Raw genomic sequence first — 19,311 nt, 5'->3', positions numbered from 1 at the left:
AACATGTGTTACATATTTTGCGATAAATAAAATATTTGTAGGGTTAATTAGAAATGCTTCTTTTCATTTTATTATTGTTGTTATTGTTCCGAACAATGCCACACACAAAAAACCCCGGAAAATATTAGAATTGACGAAAATTCAATTTTTTGGTATTTTTTCCAAAAAATTCCCCAAACTATCGGAATGTTTAGATTTTCATAAAATCAACTCGACATAGTTGCATAACAATTATATGAAAGTTTCAACGAATTTTGCTGGTTAATTGCGAAAGTGTGGAGCCACCTTAAGCTCATCTCCCGGCCATCCGGATCAAGGTCAATCAAGGTAAATCAAGGTAAATAAAAAAAGGCCAAGAATGACTTCAATGAACACAGAATAACTGACTTGGCTATCATGGCATTGAGGCGTTTTGTTTTTGTTACAGGTTTGTACTATGACAACTGTAGCAAGTCATTTAGAAAATATGTTATTTCTGCCATTGAAATATTTTATGTTTTAGAAACATAACCCTTGTTCACTCATGAACAAGAGTGACCGTGACTTTCAGCTTCATCGACAGCTCTGATTCTGGGTTTTATATATCATAGTAACCTTATAGCATATCTAATGATTGATATATCCATTAATTATGGGGGAAATTGATGTTTAAAACTAGTTTAAGCAACTCAAGTAAGTAATCTTATGGCCATGATCTTAATTCGTTGTAGCCGTCAAACCGGCAAACACGAACTATTACAAGACACAATTGTAGCAACGCATAACACGACCTGTCAAACATAATACACATTATATGTTAAAATTACTTACATTCAAAAACGTCAAAGCAGAAGAACAAAATGGTGCAGCGTCGAGATATTCTGGGTAACTTAATCGTCTGTTCATCTTTTTAAGACTGCCATCAAAGTCCTAATCAGAATAAAACATTCATTTAGTTTATGATAATATACTCTATATAAACACTGGCCAAACCGTGCTAGGACGCTGTTTAGATCCTAGAGCTTCAATGATTTATGCACAAATATGTAAATTGTCTAAGGGTAAAACATATTCCGACCGTCATTCTTAAAATGAACTAAAACGTAAATACCAAAACAGGAAAATGGACAAATTTACTCAAACAAGTCAAATATTAATATGATATGAATGATGGACAATAAAAAGATACCCTCTGAAACCTGTTGAACTGCAACACCAACACAGGGGGAAGTGCTACTAACAGGATCCGACTCCAGGAATATGTGGCCGGATCTGTACGGAACAGAAAAAGAACATATTTGAGCCGTTGTACGTAACGGAGTTATTGCATACAAGTCGAACAGATTCAAACCTACATTTAGAGTTCAAATAATTTCAGCTAATGCTGAGAAAGATCATGACACTTTTTACACGCTTTCAAAAATGGTTTATTCATATATATCTATATCAAAGATACTCAGCTCACCTCTATTGCCACACGTTTTGCAAGAGAGTTCGTCAATCTTGTTCACGTCTGTCCACAGTGTCAGGCCCCCCTCTAAGTCTGTGGTACCCTGTGGTTGATGTTTTAAACTGCTGTGACTACAGTGAGGTCGACTATCTGTGTAACAAGTATATTCACTACAGGTATCGCCGGATCCCTGTTGTTGATCATTCCTGTCCTTTTGATTCGATGAGTCTTGAGTCGTGTCATCCTCCTGTTTCTGTGGTGACATACTTTTTGGGGACAAATTAGTTTGGATGTCAGCTTTCTGTTCTACTCGGGACATACTAGTTTGGATGTCAGCTTTCTGTTCTACTTGGGACACACTAGTTTGGATGTCAGCTTTGTGTTCTACATGGGACGTATGAGTTTGGATGTCAGCTTTCTGTTCTACTTGGGACGTATGAGTTTGGGTGTCAGCTTTCTGTCCTACTTTGGACGTATGAGTTTGGATGTCAGCTTTCTGTTCTACTTGGGACGTATGAGTTTGGATGTCAGCTTTCTGTTCTACTTGGGGGGTATGAGTTTGGATGTCAGCTTTCTGTTCTACTTGGGACATATTAGTTTGGGTGTCAGCTTTCTGTTCTATTTGGGACGTATGAGTTTGGATGTCAGCTTTCTGTTCTACTTGGGACGTATGAGTTTGGGTGTCAGCTTTCTGTTCTACTTGGGACGTATTAGTTTGGGTGTCAGCTTTCTGTTTTACTTGGGACGTATTAGTTTGGGTGTCAGCTTTCTGTTCTACTGGGGACGTATTAGTTTGGGTGTCAGCTTTCTGTTCTACTTGGGACGTATTAGTTTGGGTGTCAGCTTTCTGTTCTACTGGAGACAAATTAGTTTGGATGTCAACTTGCTGTTCTACTGAGGACATATTGGTTTGGATGTCAGCTTGCTGTTCTACTGGGGACCATTGAGTTTGCATGCCAGCTTCCTCTTTGTTTCGTTGCATATTTGAATGATCGTTGTCGGTGCCGTCCTCATGCCGCACCAACTAAAACAACAAATTCAACCGAATTCTTATTAATCTTAATGTATACATATTTCTCGTGAATATTTGGTCTGATACATATGAATAGGATATATTCATCAATCTGTTATACTCGATTATCCGACGATGAACAAATAACTACAAATAAGTTTATTTGTTTCAATTTGCAAAAATAAGTGTTAACGTAAATAGTTTTAAACCGACTCCTGTATGCAGTCAAATCTTCTAGCCTAAAATACACAGGCGTTACTGCCACCTTTTGCATTGAATACAGTCCCAAACACAGTACATTTTTAAATCAACTTGATTTACTGTGTTGTTAAACGTCAAGTGTTTTAAATATTTGCAATAAAAATAAGATACATCAAATTGTTTACCGAGACTACTTCAAGACATGCTGTATTTTGACATAATAATCACCTCGTGTTTAGGGTTCTGTGATGTTGGTAGGATCTGTACAGGAATACTGGTGAATCTCTGGAACACGAGGTCAACCTGTAAGTGAGGAAGGACAACACGTACAGCTATAGACTATAGGTAACACATCCTCCACTAGGTAGGTACCATGGAACTACAGGTAACACATCCTCCACTAGGTAGGTACCATGGAACTACAGGTAACACATCCTCCACTAGGGAGGCACCATGGAACTACAGGTAACACATCCTCCACTAGGGAGGCACCATGGAACTACAGGTAACACATCCTCCACTAGGGAGGCACCATGGAACTACAGGTAACACATCCTCCACTAGGGAGGCACCATGGAACTACAGGTAACACATCCTCCACTAGGGAGGCACCATGGAACTACAGGTAACACATCCTCCACTAGGGAGGCACCATGGAACTACAGGTAACACATCCTCCACTAGGGAGGCACCATGGAACTACAGGTAACACATCCTCCACTAGGGAGGCACCATGGAACTACAGGTAACACATCCTCCACTAGGGAGGCACCATGGAACTACAGGTAACACATCCTCCACTAGGGAGGCACCATGGAACTACAGGTAACACATCCTCCACTAGGGAGGCACCATGGAACTACAGGTAACACATCCTCCACTAGGGAGGCACCATGGAACTACAGGTAACACATCCTCCACTAGGGAGGCACCATGGAACTACAGGTAACACATCCTCCACTAGGGAGGCACCATGGAACTACAGGTAACACATCCTCCACTAGGGAGGCACCATGGAACTACAGGTAACACATCCTCCACTAGGGAGGCACCATGGAACTACAGGTAACACATCCTCCACTAGGGAGGCACCATGGAACTACAGGTAACACATCCTCCACTAGGGAGGCACCATGGAACTACAGGTAACACATCCTCCACTAGGGAGGCAACATGGAACTACAGGTAACACATCTTCCACCAGGGAGGAACCATGGAACTACAGGTAACACATCCTCCACTTGGAAGGCACCATGGAACTACAGGTAACACATCTTCCACCAGGGAGGAACCATGGAACTACAGGTAGCACATCCTCCACTAGGAAGGCACCATGGAAATACATGTAACACATCCTACACTAGGGAGACCCCATAGAACTACAGGTAACACATCCTCCACTAGGAAGGCACCATGGAAATACATGTAACACATCCTACACTAGGGAGACACCATAGAACTACAGGTAACACATCCTCCACTAGGAAGGCACCATGGAACTACAGGTAACACATCCTCCACTAGGAAGGTACCATGGAACTACAGGTAACACATCCTCCACTAGGGAGACACCATGGAACTACAGGTAACACATCCTACACTAGGAAGGTACCATGGCACTACAGGTAACACATCCTCCACTAGGGAGGCACCATGGAAATACAGGTAACACATCCTCTACTAGGTCGTTACCATGGAACTACATGTAACACATCCTACACTAGGGAGGCACCATGGAAATACAGGTAACACATCCTCCACTAGGAAGGCACCTTGGAACTACAGGTAACACATCCTACACTAGGGAGACACCATGGAACTATAGGTAACATATCCTCCACTAGGGAGACACCATGGAACTACAGGTAACACATCCTCCACTAGGGAGACAACATGGAACTACAGGTAACACATCCTCCACTAGGGAGACACCATGGAACTACCGGTAACACATCCTACACTAGGGAGGCACCATGGAACTACAGGTAACACATCCTCCACTAGGTAGGTACCATGGCACTACAGGTAGCACATCCTCCACTAGGAAGGCACCTTGGAACTACAGGTAACACATCCTCCACTAGGGAGACACCATGGAACTACAGGTAACAAATCCTCCACTAGGGAGGTACCATGGCACTACAGGTAGCACATCCTCCACTAGGAAGGCACCATGGAACTACAGGTAACACATCCTACACTAGGGAGACACCATGGAACTACAGGTAACACATCCTCCACTAGGGAGGCACCATGGAACTACAGGTAACACATCCTCCACTAGGGAGGCACCATGGAACTACAGGTAACACATCCTCCACTAGGGAGGCAACATGGAACTACAGGTAGCACATCCTACACTAGGGAGACACCATGGAACTACAGGTAACACATCCTCCACTAGGGAGGCACCATGGAACTACAGGTAACACATCCCCAACTTGGTAGGCACCATGGAACTACAGGTAACAAATCCTCCACTAGGGAGGCACCGTGGAACTACAGGTAACACATCCTCCACTAGGGAGGAACCATGTAACTACAGGTAACACATCCTCCACTAGGGAGGAACCACGGAACTACAGGTAACACATCCTCCACTAGGGAGGCACCATGGAACTACAGGAAACACATCCTCCACTAGGGAGGTACCATGGAACTACAGGTAACACATCCCCAACTTGGTAGGCACCATGGAACTACAGGTAACAAATCCTCCACTAGGGAGGCACCGTGGAACTACAGGTAGTACATCCTCCACTAGGAAGGCACCATGGTAAGACATTTTTTGCACTACGTTCACAATACTGGTAAAACTTTAGTACATTACATCCCATCATGTGTTTGAAATATAAAATAATATAGGTCATTATAGGTACTTTATTCAACAGTAGAATCAGTCAACATAAGTAGTATCAGTCCACAAGAGTATAATCTGTCAACAGAAGTAGTATCTGTCAACAGAAGTAGTATCTGTCAACAGAAGTGGTGTCAGTCAACAGAAGTAGCATCAGTCCACAAGAGTATAATCTGTCAACAGAAGTAGTATCTGTCAACAGAAATAGTATCAGTGAACAGAAGTAGTTTCTGTCAACATAAATAGTATCAGTCCACAAGAGTATCATCTGTCAACAGAAGAAGTATCTGTCAACAGAAGTAGTATCTGTCAACAGAAGTAGTATCTGTCAACAGAAGTGGTGTCAGTCAACAGAAGTAGTATCAGTCAACAGAAGTAGTATCAGTCGACAGAAGTAGTGTCTGTCAACAGAAGTAGTATTAGTCAACAGAAGTAGTGTCTGTCAACAGAAGTAGTATCAGTCAAAAGAAGTAGTATCAGTCAACATAAGTAGTATCAGTCCACAAGAGTATCATCTGTCAACAGAAGTAGTATCTGTCAACAGAAGTAGTATCTGTCAACAGAAGTAGTATCTGTCAACAGAAGTGGTGTCAGTCAACAGAAGTAGTATCAGTCAACAGAAGTAGTATCAGTCAACAGAAGTAGTATCAGTCAACAGAAGTAGTATCTGTCAACATAAGTAGTATCTGTCAACAGAAGTAGTATCAGTCGACAGAAGTAGTATCAGTCAACAGAAGTAGTATCAGTCGACAGAAGTAGTGTCTGTCAACAGAAGTAGTATCAGTCAAAAGAAGTAGTATCTGTCAACAGAAGTAGTATCAGTCAACAGAAGTAGTATCAGTCAACAAAAGTAGTATCTGTCAACAGAAATAGTATCTGTCAACAGAAGTAGTATCAGTAAACAGAAATAGTAACTGTCAACAGAAGTAGTATCTGTCAACAGAAGTAGTATCTGTTAACAGAAGTAGTATCTGTCAACAGAAGTAGTATCAGTCAACAGAAGAAGTATCTGTCAAAAGAAGTAGTGTCAGTCAACAGATGTTGTATCAGTCAACATAAGTAGTATCTGTCAACAGAAGTAGTACCTGTCAACAGAAGTAGTGTCTGTTAACAGAAGTAGTATCTGTTAATAGAAGTAGTATCTGTCAACAGAAGTAGTATCAGTCAACAGAAATAGTATCTGTTAACAGAAGTAGTATTTGTTAATAGAAGTAGTATCTGTCAACAGAAGTAGTATCAGTCAACAGAAATAGTATCTGTTAATATAAGTAGTATCCTTCAACATAAGTAGTATCAGTCAACATAAGTAGTATCTGTCAACAGAAGTAGTATCTGTCAACAGAGTAGTATCTGTCAACAGAAGTAGTATCAGTCAACAGAAGTAGTATCTGTCAACAGAAGTAGTATCAGTCAACATAAGTAGTATCTGTCAACAGAAGTAGTATCAGTCAACAGAAGTAGTATCTGTCAACAAAAGTAGTATCAGACAACAGAAGTAGTATCTGTCAACAAAGGTAGTATCTGTCAATTGAAGTAGTAGCAGTCAACAGAAGTTGTAGCAGTCAACATAAGTAGTATCTGTCAATTGAAGTAGTAGCAGTCAACATAAGTAGTATCTGTCAATTGAAGTAGTAGCAGTCATTATAAGTAGTATCTTTCAATTGAAGTAGTAGCAGTCAACATAAGTTGTATCTGTCAACAGAATATGAGGTATCGATATACTCACATGTTCACAGGTATTGTATCTGTAAATGTTACAAAAAACACCTCCATACAGACGGGATATCGGTGACGTCTTCATTAATTTCTCCGTGTCTAGAAATATATGTAGTTGTTCATTTCAAAGTTTTCAATACTGAATAAAACTTACACATGCTGTATACATTACTATTACAGTATTTATTCAAGCGTACATACATTTTAGTGTATTATCGATTTTTATCAGATTATGAATATAGCAAATTCAGTTCGGCGTTTAATGCGCGAAAAGCACTTAAATTTGAATACTGCTTATGTATGTAAGTCTTTTATATTTACGATGACCACTACCGCACCCCTAAATGATGATCAATGCTGCACCCATTATTGATGACCAATGCCGCATCCCTACATGATAACTATTGCCCCGCCCTTTAATGATGACCACTGCCACACCCCTTATTGATGACCACTGCCACACCCTTTAATGATAACAATTGCCACACCCCTTAATGATGACCACTGCCACACCCCTAAATGATGACCACTGCCTCACCCCAAAATGATGACCATTTTTCTGCCCCTAAATGATGACCATTGCCACACTCCTTAATAATGACAACTGCCACACCCCTTATTGATGACCACTGCAACACCCTTTAATGATAACAATTGCCACACCCCTTAATAATGACAACTGCCACACCCCTTATTCATGACCACTGCCACACCCTTTAATGATAACAATTGCCACACCCCTTAATAATGACTACTGCCAAACCACTAAATGATAACCACTGCCACACCCTTTAATGATGACCACTGCCACACCCTTTAATGATGACCACTGACATACCCTTTAATGATAACCAGTGCCACACCATTTAATGATAACCAGTGCCACACCCTTTAATGATGACCACTGCCACACCCCTTAATAATGACAATTGACACCCCTCTAAATAATGACCACTGCCATACCCTTTAATGATAACCAATGCCAAACCCCTAAATGATGACCAATGCCGAACCCTTAAATGATGACCAATGCCACACCTCTTAATGATGACCACTGCCAAACCCCTAAATGATGACCACTGCCTTGCCTCTTGCTGTTGCTAGGTACTTTAGAATCAATTGTGGAACTTCTTTCTGTGTGGTCATCTTAAGTGTATGTTTTATTCTGTTGTTTAATTTAAACCGACAAACCAATATGTCAGACTAAACAAGCAAGTCAATATATATATATACCTCAAACAAAATCAACCAATTAGATACAATAAAACCCTTACCTCAGACGTAACTCACCACTACGTCCGTCAAATATAGCCAAATAAGTTAATCCATGAAACGTTAACGGACCGGCATTAGCATGGGCTACAGATTTATTTTCACAAACAATATTGGAAAGTCTACATACGTATATATGTATATGTTACATACCTGTTCCCGTGGCATGAACCCTGGATTTCTCCTGATAGTAAAAAAAGAGAGGTAAAACAGAGATATGTTTATGATCAGGCCATAGTTTAGTTCAATAACATCACAAAAAATCAATCTGTGTAACGGGTGTTATAATACTTACTGTGACCTCACATGTCACAGGTAACAGTGTTCTGACATCATAATTGTTGTTATGGTCCTATAACACACATTGCTATTGATGACAAACGTAATAAAGCCCGGCAGGGCTTTATGTAAGTTTGTCTTCAATAGAAATGTGTGTTATAGGACCATAACAATATTTGCTAAATAATCATTATTTATATTTACATTTTGATAGAGTAGTTACGCTTTATTTAGTTGTTTTGAACAGCAAATTAAGTCTTGAAAACAATGAAATTGATGACGTCACAATAGAGATTGATGATGGTACACTAGCAAATGTTGTTTTCCGTCTTTGCGTATTGCAGATTTATCTTCTCTTGGGAGCAGGGATTGATTGTTACTTCATTGGTTTGTGTGACAAAATTACGTCGTTTTCTCAAAAATTGACGACGTTACTCTCACAAACCAATGACGTAACAATCAATACCTGCTCACAAGATAAGATAACTCTGCAATACGCAAAGACGGAATAGTCTCGCAACAAAATTCGCCTTCTCAATGCATAACAATGGAAGGATGCAGAGTAAATGTAAACATTTGAAGTTTTAGACAACAGGGCAGTTATCTTTGCTTCCATGCTTAACTTTGTCACTATACCAAACCTAAATAATCGACATGTACTTGGCTAATGCACAGCAATATGAGTCCTTTAACGAAAATCAATGAACTTATAAAATCAGTAGCACAATGTCGTCTTGTTGTATATATATGTGTGTGTTTACATTAACTACTAGGGGATTTTCCCCACTACATACGTACAGATTGTAAGTATAAATTCACCTGACCCCGGGTATTCAAGATGAATTATTTACTATAATTAGCCTTCCGTTACATGCTTACCGAGGGGGTATGCAATTACATCAGCCTACTTTATATATATTAGGAACTTCTGTATGTTGATGTATTCTGTATTGTATTATTGTTTCATGGTGACTGTTTTTCTCTTTTTTATGTTATGATATGTAAATGTTCATGTTCCTGTCTTGATAAAGGGGCAGATCACCCTGAACATTTGACACATTCCTTTGTCTGTACTGTCGTTATTACGTCTTTGCCCACATATACCTTAAATATATATGCATATATGATAAAGATACTTCGAAGCAAATGAACAGAAAATTACAGACAACATTCGAAACAAAACTACAATCAACATCACAAATCTTTATAGACATTTGGAGACAAAAATAATCAAATCAAGCATTAATCATATTTTACACAACTACATGAAATGCATGACAAAACGGTAGATACTTCCAAAGCATGGCATGCATTCAGCTCCTATGTTACACAATCTCCCTACCACCCCAGGTATTAAACACCAATACATTATAGCGAATCAATTTTAAAATGTTCATTTAACGACAAAACGATAAATTTGAAAGAATTAGAACTTAGGATAAAAACAATATCACGATGTTCCTTTTCTAGATATTTCTGGATAAATATCCGTGATACTTTCAAATTCGTGATGGTGTCTTCTCGCGAATTAACGTGGGAAAAATCGAAATTACGATATACCGTAATGGTAGGTTATATACAATCACCCATGTCAGTATACTTACCTCACTTAAATCCTCCAGTTCCCCAAGAACCTTGTTGTAAAATTCGTAGCTATCCTGTTGCTTGTTGCCCTCGAACTTCTCATCGCTAGACAGCAGAAACGTGTGTATCAGAACCAATGTTAGAACTTTTATTCAGAAGACACAAAGTTAAGTACATGTACGTGTACAGGTGTATAACATGTAGTTCAACGACATTCATTTCAAAATATCCCATTGTAGACACACTATTCAATCCTATTATTTGCCTCAATAAATCAAAGAATTTTCGATCATATGATCTACAGGTTTCTGAATATACCCAAAGAGAAAAAAATACTTCTTGACAAGTTCACAGTTGTTCAGGATAACATACATTTGAGTAAGCGAGTCAATGACGGCCTGGGGTAGTGTTGTTGGCACTTGTGACTCAAATTGTACGGCATACACCAGAGCCAGCAGCGACTGGTCCAGCTGTGTCGGTGGTACCTTGAACAAAAGCCGGTACATCTTTGATGGCACTCTCCTCAGCTGACCTACAGGCCATTTTATCAGTGTTGGTGGTACCGGTAGCCATGACTGGATTGTCTTTGACAGTGGACTGATTAAAGACTGTTCAACAACACAAAGAAAGTCAATAGACCTGAGTTGTATCCGCTACAAAACATTCTAGATTGTAACAAGCCAATATTAGACAATAGAACGTTCCCATATAGGGTAATGACATCACTGACGTGTATACGTTACACTGAAATTGGAAATCTTTGAAATACCATTTGCTAATCAAACAAGAGGTCCAGAGGGCCTTATCGCTCACATGCATACCTAAGCAATCATGGCAAAATATTCTCCAAATGAGATCCAAGGGAATATGCAAGACTCTTAGGCCAATCCTTGAAGCATAAACTGTATACGATTTTTCATGCCCGGCAATTGTATGTATGGTTATGGGATGGGGATCTCAACTTTTTCCAAGCTGTGACTCAGAAACTAGGTCCCTACGGTTGTGGCCAGACCCCAGGATCAAATATAATATCATGACTGCATTTGTCTCTTTTTGCCCAGCATTTGTATATATAGTTTTGGGGTGGGGATCTCAACCGTTTCAAAGTTAGGACCCAGGGGTTAAGTCTGCAAGGGTGGGGCAGACCCTGGGGTCAATTCTAATATCATGTCTGCATTCGTCTCTTTATGCCCAACAATTGTATGCATAGTTTTGGGGTTGGGATCTTAACCATTTCGAAGTTATGACCCAGGGATTAAGTTTCAATGGGTAGGGCAGTCCCAAATGCCATCCTGGAAGCATATGTGCTTTCATCTCTTTATACTCAGCAATTGCATATATGGTTATAGGGTGGGGATCTCAACTGTTTCTAATCTGTGAGTAAGAAACTAGGTCCCTAGGGGTTTGGTCAGACCCCAGGGTCTATCCTGATATTATGACTGCATTCGTCTCTTTATGCCCAGCATTTGTATTTATAGTTTTGGGGTGGGGATCTCATCCGTTTTAAAGTTATGGCCCAGGGACTATGTCTCCAAGGGTGGGGCCAGACCCCAGGGCCATCCTGGAAGCAAATGTATATTCTTCTCTTTATACTCAGCAATTGTATATATAAGGTGGGGATCTCAACCATTTCCAAGTAATACACTTTTTTTGGCCCCACCCCTTAGCCCGGGGGGTCAGCCCCAGCATTTGTACAATTTTGAATCCCTGCCACCCATGAATGCTTCCGACTTAATATGATCAATATCCATGGCATAGTTCTACAGAAGAAGTCGTTTATAGCAATATAGCCAAATTGCCCACTTTTGGCCCCGCCTTCAGTCCTCGGGGGGTTAGCCCCACAAATTGTACAATTTTGAATTCCCACCACCTAGGGATGCTTCCAGTCAAATATGGCTGATATCCATCTCTTAGTTCCAAAGAAGAAGTCGCTTAAAGCAATATAGCTAAATAACCCTTTTTGGCCTCGCCCCTCAGCCCCTTGGGGGTCAGCCCCACCATTTGTACAATTTTGAATACCCACCACCTAGGGATGCTTCCAGTCAAATTTAGTTAAATTCCAATCAGTGGTTAAGAAGAAGAAGTCGTTTAAAGAAATTGTTGACGGACGGACGACGGACGCCACAGTATGGCATAAGCTCACCTTGGTCCTTCGGACCCGGTGAGCTGAAAAAACATATGATGTCCATATTATGTATGAATTTCCTACTGCAAAACAAGCCGGGCAAATGCACTAAACATAGTCCTCTACAAGGTGTTCTACAAATTAAGCGTTTTAAAATCTGAATATCCCAAACACTTCTACTTACTGCAATAAGTGGTACTGTAAGACATACAAGTAAGAATCGATGACGTACGGAATACAGGTAAGGATCGATGACGTACGGTATACAGGTAAGGATTTATTACGTACGGAAAACAGGTAAGGATCGATGACGTACGGAATACAGGTAAGGATAGATGACGTACGGAATACAGGTAAGGATCGATGACGTACGGGATACAGGTAAGGATTTATTACGTACGGAAAACAGGTAAGGAGTGATGACGTACGGTATACATGTAAGGATTGATGACGTACAGAATACAGGTATGGATCGATGACGTACGGAATACAGGTAAGGATTTATTACTTACGGAAAACAGGTAAGGATTGATGACGTACGGTATACAGGTAAGGATTAATGACGTACGGTATACAGGTAAGGATTGATGACGTACAGAATACAGGAAAGGATAGATGACGTACGGAATACAGGTAAGGATTTATTACGTACGGAAAACAGGTAAGGAGTGATGACGTACGGTATACATGTAAGGATTGATGACGTACAGAATACAGGTAAGGATCGATTACGTACGGAATACAGGTAAGGATAGATGACGTACGGAATACAGGGAAGGATCGATGACGTACGGAATACAGGTAAGGATGGATGACGTACAGAATACAGGGAAGGATAGATGACGTACGGAATACAGGTAAGGATTTATTACTTACGGAAAACAGGTAAGGATTGATGACGTACGGTATTCAGGTAAGGATTGATGACGTACAGAATACAGGTATGGATCGATGACGTACGGAATACAGGTAAGGATTTATTACTTACGGAAAACAGGTAAGGATTGATGACGTACGGTATTCAGGTAAGGATTGATGACGTACAGAATACAGGTATGGATCGATGACGTACGGAATACAGGTAAGGATCGATGAGGTACAGAATACAGGTAAGATGACGTACAGAATACAGGTAAGGATCGATTACGTACGGAATACAGGTAAGGATAGATGACGTACGGAATACAGGTAAGGATCGATGACGTACGGAATACAGGTAAGGATTTATTACTTACGGAAAACAGGTAAGGATTGATGACGTACGGTATACAGGTAAGGATTGATGACGTACAGAATACAGGTAAGGATCGATGACGTACGGAATACAGGTAAGGATAGATGACGTACGGTATACAGGTAAGGATTGAGTACGTACGGTATACAGGTAAGGATTGATGACGTACAGAATACAGGTAAGGATAGATGACGTACGGTATACAGGTAAGGATTGATGACGTACAGAATACAGGAAAGGATAGATGACGTACGGAATACAGGTAAGGATTGATGACGTACAGAATACAGGAAAGGATAGATGACGTACGGAATACAGGTAAGGATTGATGACGTACGGTATACAGGTAAGGATTAATGACGTAGGGTATACAGGTAAGGATTGATGACGTACAGAATACAGGTAAGGATCGATTACGTACGGAATACAGGGAAGGATAGATGACGTACGGAATACAGGTAAGGATAGATGACGTACGGTATACCGGTAACGATTGATGACGTACGGAATACAGGTAAAACCGATTCCGTATGGATTATGGGTAAGGATTAATGACGTATGGAATACAGGTAAAACCGATTCCGTACGGATTATGGGTAAGGATTAATGACGTATGGAATACAGGTAAGAATATATGACGTATGGAATACAGGTAAGAATATATGACGTATGGAATACAGGTAAGGATAGATGACGTACGGAATACAGGTAAGGATATATGACGTATGGAATACAGGTAAGGATAGATGACGTACGGAATACAGGTAAGGATAGATGACGTACAGAATACAGGTAAGGATAGATGACGTACGGAATACAGGTAAGGATAGAAGACGTACGGAATACAGGTAAGGATATATGACATGCGGAATACAGGTAAGGATAGATGACGTACGGAATACAGGTAAGGATTGATGAGGTATTGATTATAGGTACGAATCAATGGTTCACGGAGTACAAGTAAGGACTAACGAGGTACTTCTCCGGGGGGTAATCAGTGTAAATCACCTTAATTAGAAACACCACCATACCAATCAGATGCATTGTTTAACTTACACAATCTTTTGTCTGTTCCGTGGCTCTCTGTAGTTGTTTTCTAAAGTTTGGTGTCACACAGAGCACCTGACGAAATAAAAAGCAGCTTAAAGAATCATGAAATGTGAAATACACACAAACAATATTTGTTCAAAGAATTTTATAGATTTATTTTTCCTTTCCGCTGTATTCTACATATGACACTTCAGACATGGAAGTTCTTGGTTTTTTACTTAAAGTATCACATTGTCCTACACTTGGCGCAGTAACCTACTTTTTTGTTTTTTACTTAAAGTATCACATTGTCCTACACTTGGCACAGTAACCTACTTTCTTTGTTTTGACTTAAAGTATCACATTGTCCTACACTTGGCGCAGTAACCTACTTTCTTTGTTTTTTATTTAACTTTAATTAAGTATCACATTGTTCTACACTTGGCGCAGTAACATATATTTTTTTTATTTTTTTTTAACTTTAATTAAGTATCAAATTGTCCTACACTTGGCGCAGTAACCTACTTTCTTTTTTTTGACTTTAAGTATCACATTGTCCTACACTTGGCACAGTAACATATTTTTAAAAAAAAGATTTTTTAACTTTAATTAAGTATCAAATTGTCCTACACTTGGCACAGCAACATAATTTCTTTGTTTTGACTTTAAGTATCACATTGTCCTACACATAGCGCAGTAACATATTTTCTTTATGCCAAAAAGGTGCTTCCTTTCTTCAGTTTTCTATTAACTATTATACATGTATATCACAAATATTTCAGACCGTTTGTTTAATTCAAAAGTTTTACATTGGCAGTTCGTAGATGTGGCGACAGAAATACAATAACATACTATGAAAACGCCATAACATGTTTTGCCCAGTTCAGTGAATACGAAACTAGATGACACTTGGGAAAGACATAGTTACGTTTAACTTTAAGCAATGGGAGAGCGGTTATCTCATCCAATGTGTCAAACCATTTCGGGCCTAAAATCATGGCAGATTGGTAATAATCTACATAATGCATATTTACCTGAATAACTGCATTCATGAAGCAGGTGTTACCGATATTGGGTATCCCCTACAAACATAGTAGGTTACAACTTGTAGTAGATGCTACCCCTACAAACATAGTATGTTACAACTTGTAGTAGATGTTACCCTACAACCATAGTAGGTTACAACTTGTAGTAGATGTTACCCCTACAAATATAGTATGTTACAACGTGTAGTAGATGTTAACCTACAGCCATAGTAGGTTACAACTTGTAGTAGATGTTACCCCTACAAACATAGTAGGTTACAACTTGTAGTAGATGTTACCCCTACAAACATAGTATGTTACAACTTGTAGTAGATGTTACCCCTACAAACATAGTAGGTTACAACTTGTAGTAGATGTTACCCCTACAAACATAGTATGTTACAACGTGTAGTAGTTGTTACCCCTACAACCATAGTAGGTTACAACTTGTAGTAGATGTTACCCCTACAACCATAGAAGGTTACAACTTGTAGTAGATGTTACCCCTACAACCATAGTAGGTTACAACTTGTAGTAGATGTAACCCCTACAACCATAGTATGTTACAACTTGTAGTAGATGTTACCCCTACAAACATAGTATGTTACAACTTGTAGTAGATGTTACCCCTACAAACATAGTAGGTTACAACTTGTAGTAGATGTTACCCCTACAAACATAGTAGGTTACAACTTGTAGTAGATGTTACCCCTACAAACATAGTAGGTTACAACTTGTAGTAGATGTTACCCCTACAAACATAGTAGGTTACAACTTGTAGTAGATGTTACCCCTACAAACATAGTATGTTACAACGTGTAGTAGTTGTTACCCCTACAACCATAGTAGGTTACAACTTGTAGTAGATGTTACCCCTACAACCATAGAAGGTTACAACTTGTAGTAGATGTTACCCCTACAACCATAGTATGTTACAACTTGTAGTAGATGTTACCCCTACAAACATAGTAGGTTACAACTTGTAGTAGATGTTACCCCTACAAACATAGTAGGTTACAACTTGTAGTAGATGTTACCCCTACAAACATAGTATGTTACAACGTGTAGTAGATGTTACCCCTACAACCATAGTAGGTTACAACTTGTAGTAGATGTTACCCCTACAACCATAGAAGGTTACAACTTGTAGTAGATGTTACCCCTACAACCATAGTATGTTACAACTTGTAGTAGATGTTACCCCTACAAACATAGTAGGTTACAACTTGTAGTAGATGTTACCCCTACAAACATAGTAGGTTACAACTTGTAGTAGATGTTACCCCTACAAACATAGTATGTTACAACGTGTAGTAGATGTTACCCCTACAACCATAGTAGGTTACAACTTGTAGTAGATGTTACCCCTACAACCATAGTAGGTTACAACTTGTAGTAGATGTTACCCCTACAACCATAGTAGGTTACAACTTGTAGTAGATGTTACCCCTACAACCATAGTAGGTTACAACTTGTAGTAGATGTTACCCCTACAACCATAGTAGGTTACAACTTGTAGTAGATGTTACCCCTACAACCATAGTAGGTTACAACTTGTAGTAGATGTTACCCCTACAACCATAGTAGGTTACAACTTGTAGTAGATGTTACCCCTACAACCATAGTAGGTTACAACTTGTAGTAGATGTTACCCCTACAACCATAGTAGGTTACAACTTGTAGTAGATGTTACCCCTACAACCATAGTAGGTTACAACTTGTAGTAGATGTTACCCCTACAACCATAGTAGGTTACAACTTGTAGTAGATGTTACCCCTACAACCATAGTAGGTTACAACTTGTAGTAGATGTTACCCCTACAACCATAGTAGGTTACAACTTGTAGTAGATGTTACCCCTACAACCATAGTAGGTTACAACTTGTAGTAGATGTTACCCCTACAACCATAGTAGGTTACAACTTGTAGTAGATGTTACCCCTACAACCATAGTAGGTTACAACTTGTAGTAGATGTTACCCCTACAACCATAGTAGGTTACAACTTGTAGTAGATGTTACCCCTACAACCATAGTAGGTTACAACTTGTAGTAGATGTTACCCCTACAACCATAGTAGGTTACAACTTGTAGTAGATGTTACCCCTACAACCATAGTAGGTTACAACTTGTAGTAGATGTTACCCCTACAACCATAGTAGGTTACAACTTGTAGTAGATGTTACCCCTACAACCATAGTAGGTTACAACTTGTAGTAGATGTTACCCCTACAACCATAGTAGGTTACAACTTGTAGTAGATGTTACCCCTACAACCATAGTAGGTTACAACTTGTAGTAGATGTTACCCCTACAACCATAGTAGGTTACAACTTGTAGTAGATGTTACCCCTACAACCATAGTAGGTTACAACTTGTAGTAGATGTTACCCCTACAACCATAGTAGGTTACAACTTGTAGTAGATGTTACCCCTACAACCATAGTAGGTTACAACTTGTAGTAGATGTTACCCCTACAACCATAGTAGGTTACAACTTGTAGTAGATGTTACCCCTACAACCATAGTAGGTTACAACTTGTAGTAGATGTTACCCCTACAACCATAGTAGGTTACAACTTGTAGTAGATGTTACCCCTACAACCATAGTAGGTTACAACTTGTAGTAGATGTTACCCCTACAACCATAGTAGGTTACAACTTGTAGTAGATGTTACCCCTACAACCATAGTAGGTTACAACTTGTAGTAGATGTTACCCCTACAACCATAGTAGGTTACAACTTGTAGTAGATGTTACCCCTACAACCATAGTAGGTTACAACTTGTAGTAGATGTTACCCCTACAACCATAGTAGGTTACAACTTGTAGTAGATGTTACCCCTACAACCATAGTAGGTTACAACTTGTAGTAGATGTTACCCCTACAACCATAGTAGGTTACAACTTGTAGTAGATGTTACCCCTACAACCATAGTAGGTTACAACTTGTAGTAGATGTTACCCCTACAACCATAGTAGGTTACAACTTGTAGTAGATGTTACCCCTACAACCATAGTAGGTTACAACTTGTAGTAGATGTTACCCCTACAACCATAGTAGGTTACAACTTGTAGTAGATGTTACCCCTACAACCATAGTAGGTTACAACTTGTAGTAGATGTTACCCCTACAACCATAGTAGGTTACAACTTGTAGTAGATGTTACCCCTACAACCATAGTAGGTTACAACTTGTAGTAGATGTTACCCCTACAACCATAGAAGGTTACAACTTGTAGTAGATGTAACCCCTACAACCATAGTATGTTACAACTTGTAGTAGATGTTACCCCTACAAACATAGTAGGTTACAACTTGTAGTAGATGTTACCCTTACAAACATAGTATGTTACAACGTGTAGTAGTTGTTACCCCTACAAACATAGTAGGTTACAACTTATAGTAGATGTTACCCCCGACAACCATAGAAGGTTACAACTTGTAGTAGATGTTACCCCTACAACCATAGAAGGTTACAACTTGTAGTAGATGTAACCCCTACAACCATAGTATGTTACAACTTGTAGTAGATGTTACCCCTACAAA

The 19,311-nt window shown here is 39.5% G+C and overlaps 1 protein-coding gene across 1 annotated transcript in view; it reads right to left on the bottom strand.

The window, feature by feature from the left end:
* LOC110440257 (ubiquitin carboxyl-terminal hydrolase 16-like) overlaps nucleotides 1-19,311 on the bottom strand; it is a 29,564-nt gene that overhangs the window by 4,469 nt on the left and 5,784 nt on the right. Inside the window, exons 4-13 of the mRNA XM_021483224.1 lie at nucleotides 15,773-15,820; nucleotides 14,766-14,831; nucleotides 10,723-10,958; nucleotides 10,371-10,455; nucleotides 8,641-8,671; nucleotides 7,226-7,314; nucleotides 2,871-2,945; nucleotides 1,445-2,453; nucleotides 1,169-1,251; nucleotides 811-909 (exon numbers count right to left, since the gene is read on the bottom strand). Coding sequence (XP_021338899.1) covers nucleotides 811-909; nucleotides 1,169-1,251; nucleotides 1,445-2,453; nucleotides 2,871-2,945; nucleotides 7,226-7,314; nucleotides 8,641-8,671; nucleotides 10,371-10,455; nucleotides 10,723-10,958; nucleotides 14,766-14,831; nucleotides 15,773-15,820 — 1,821 coding nt within the window. The remainder of the gene's footprint in view (nucleotides 1-810; nucleotides 910-1,168; nucleotides 1,252-1,444; nucleotides 2,454-2,870; nucleotides 2,946-7,225; nucleotides 7,315-8,640; nucleotides 8,672-10,370; nucleotides 10,456-10,722; nucleotides 10,959-14,765; nucleotides 14,832-15,772; nucleotides 15,821-19,311) is intronic.

Source organism: Mizuhopecten yessoensis, unplaced genomic scaffold (genome assembly GCF_002113885.1).
Source record: "Mizuhopecten yessoensis strain PY_sf001 unplaced genomic scaffold, ASM211388v2 scaffold1749, whole genome shotgun sequence".
In the NCBI taxonomy this organism is placed as follows: Eukaryota; Metazoa; Mollusca; class Bivalvia; order Pectinida; family Pectinidae; genus Mizuhopecten; species Mizuhopecten yessoensis.
Note: the sequence above shows the minus strand (reverse complement) of the source record. Positions and strands in the feature narration are given on the sequence as shown.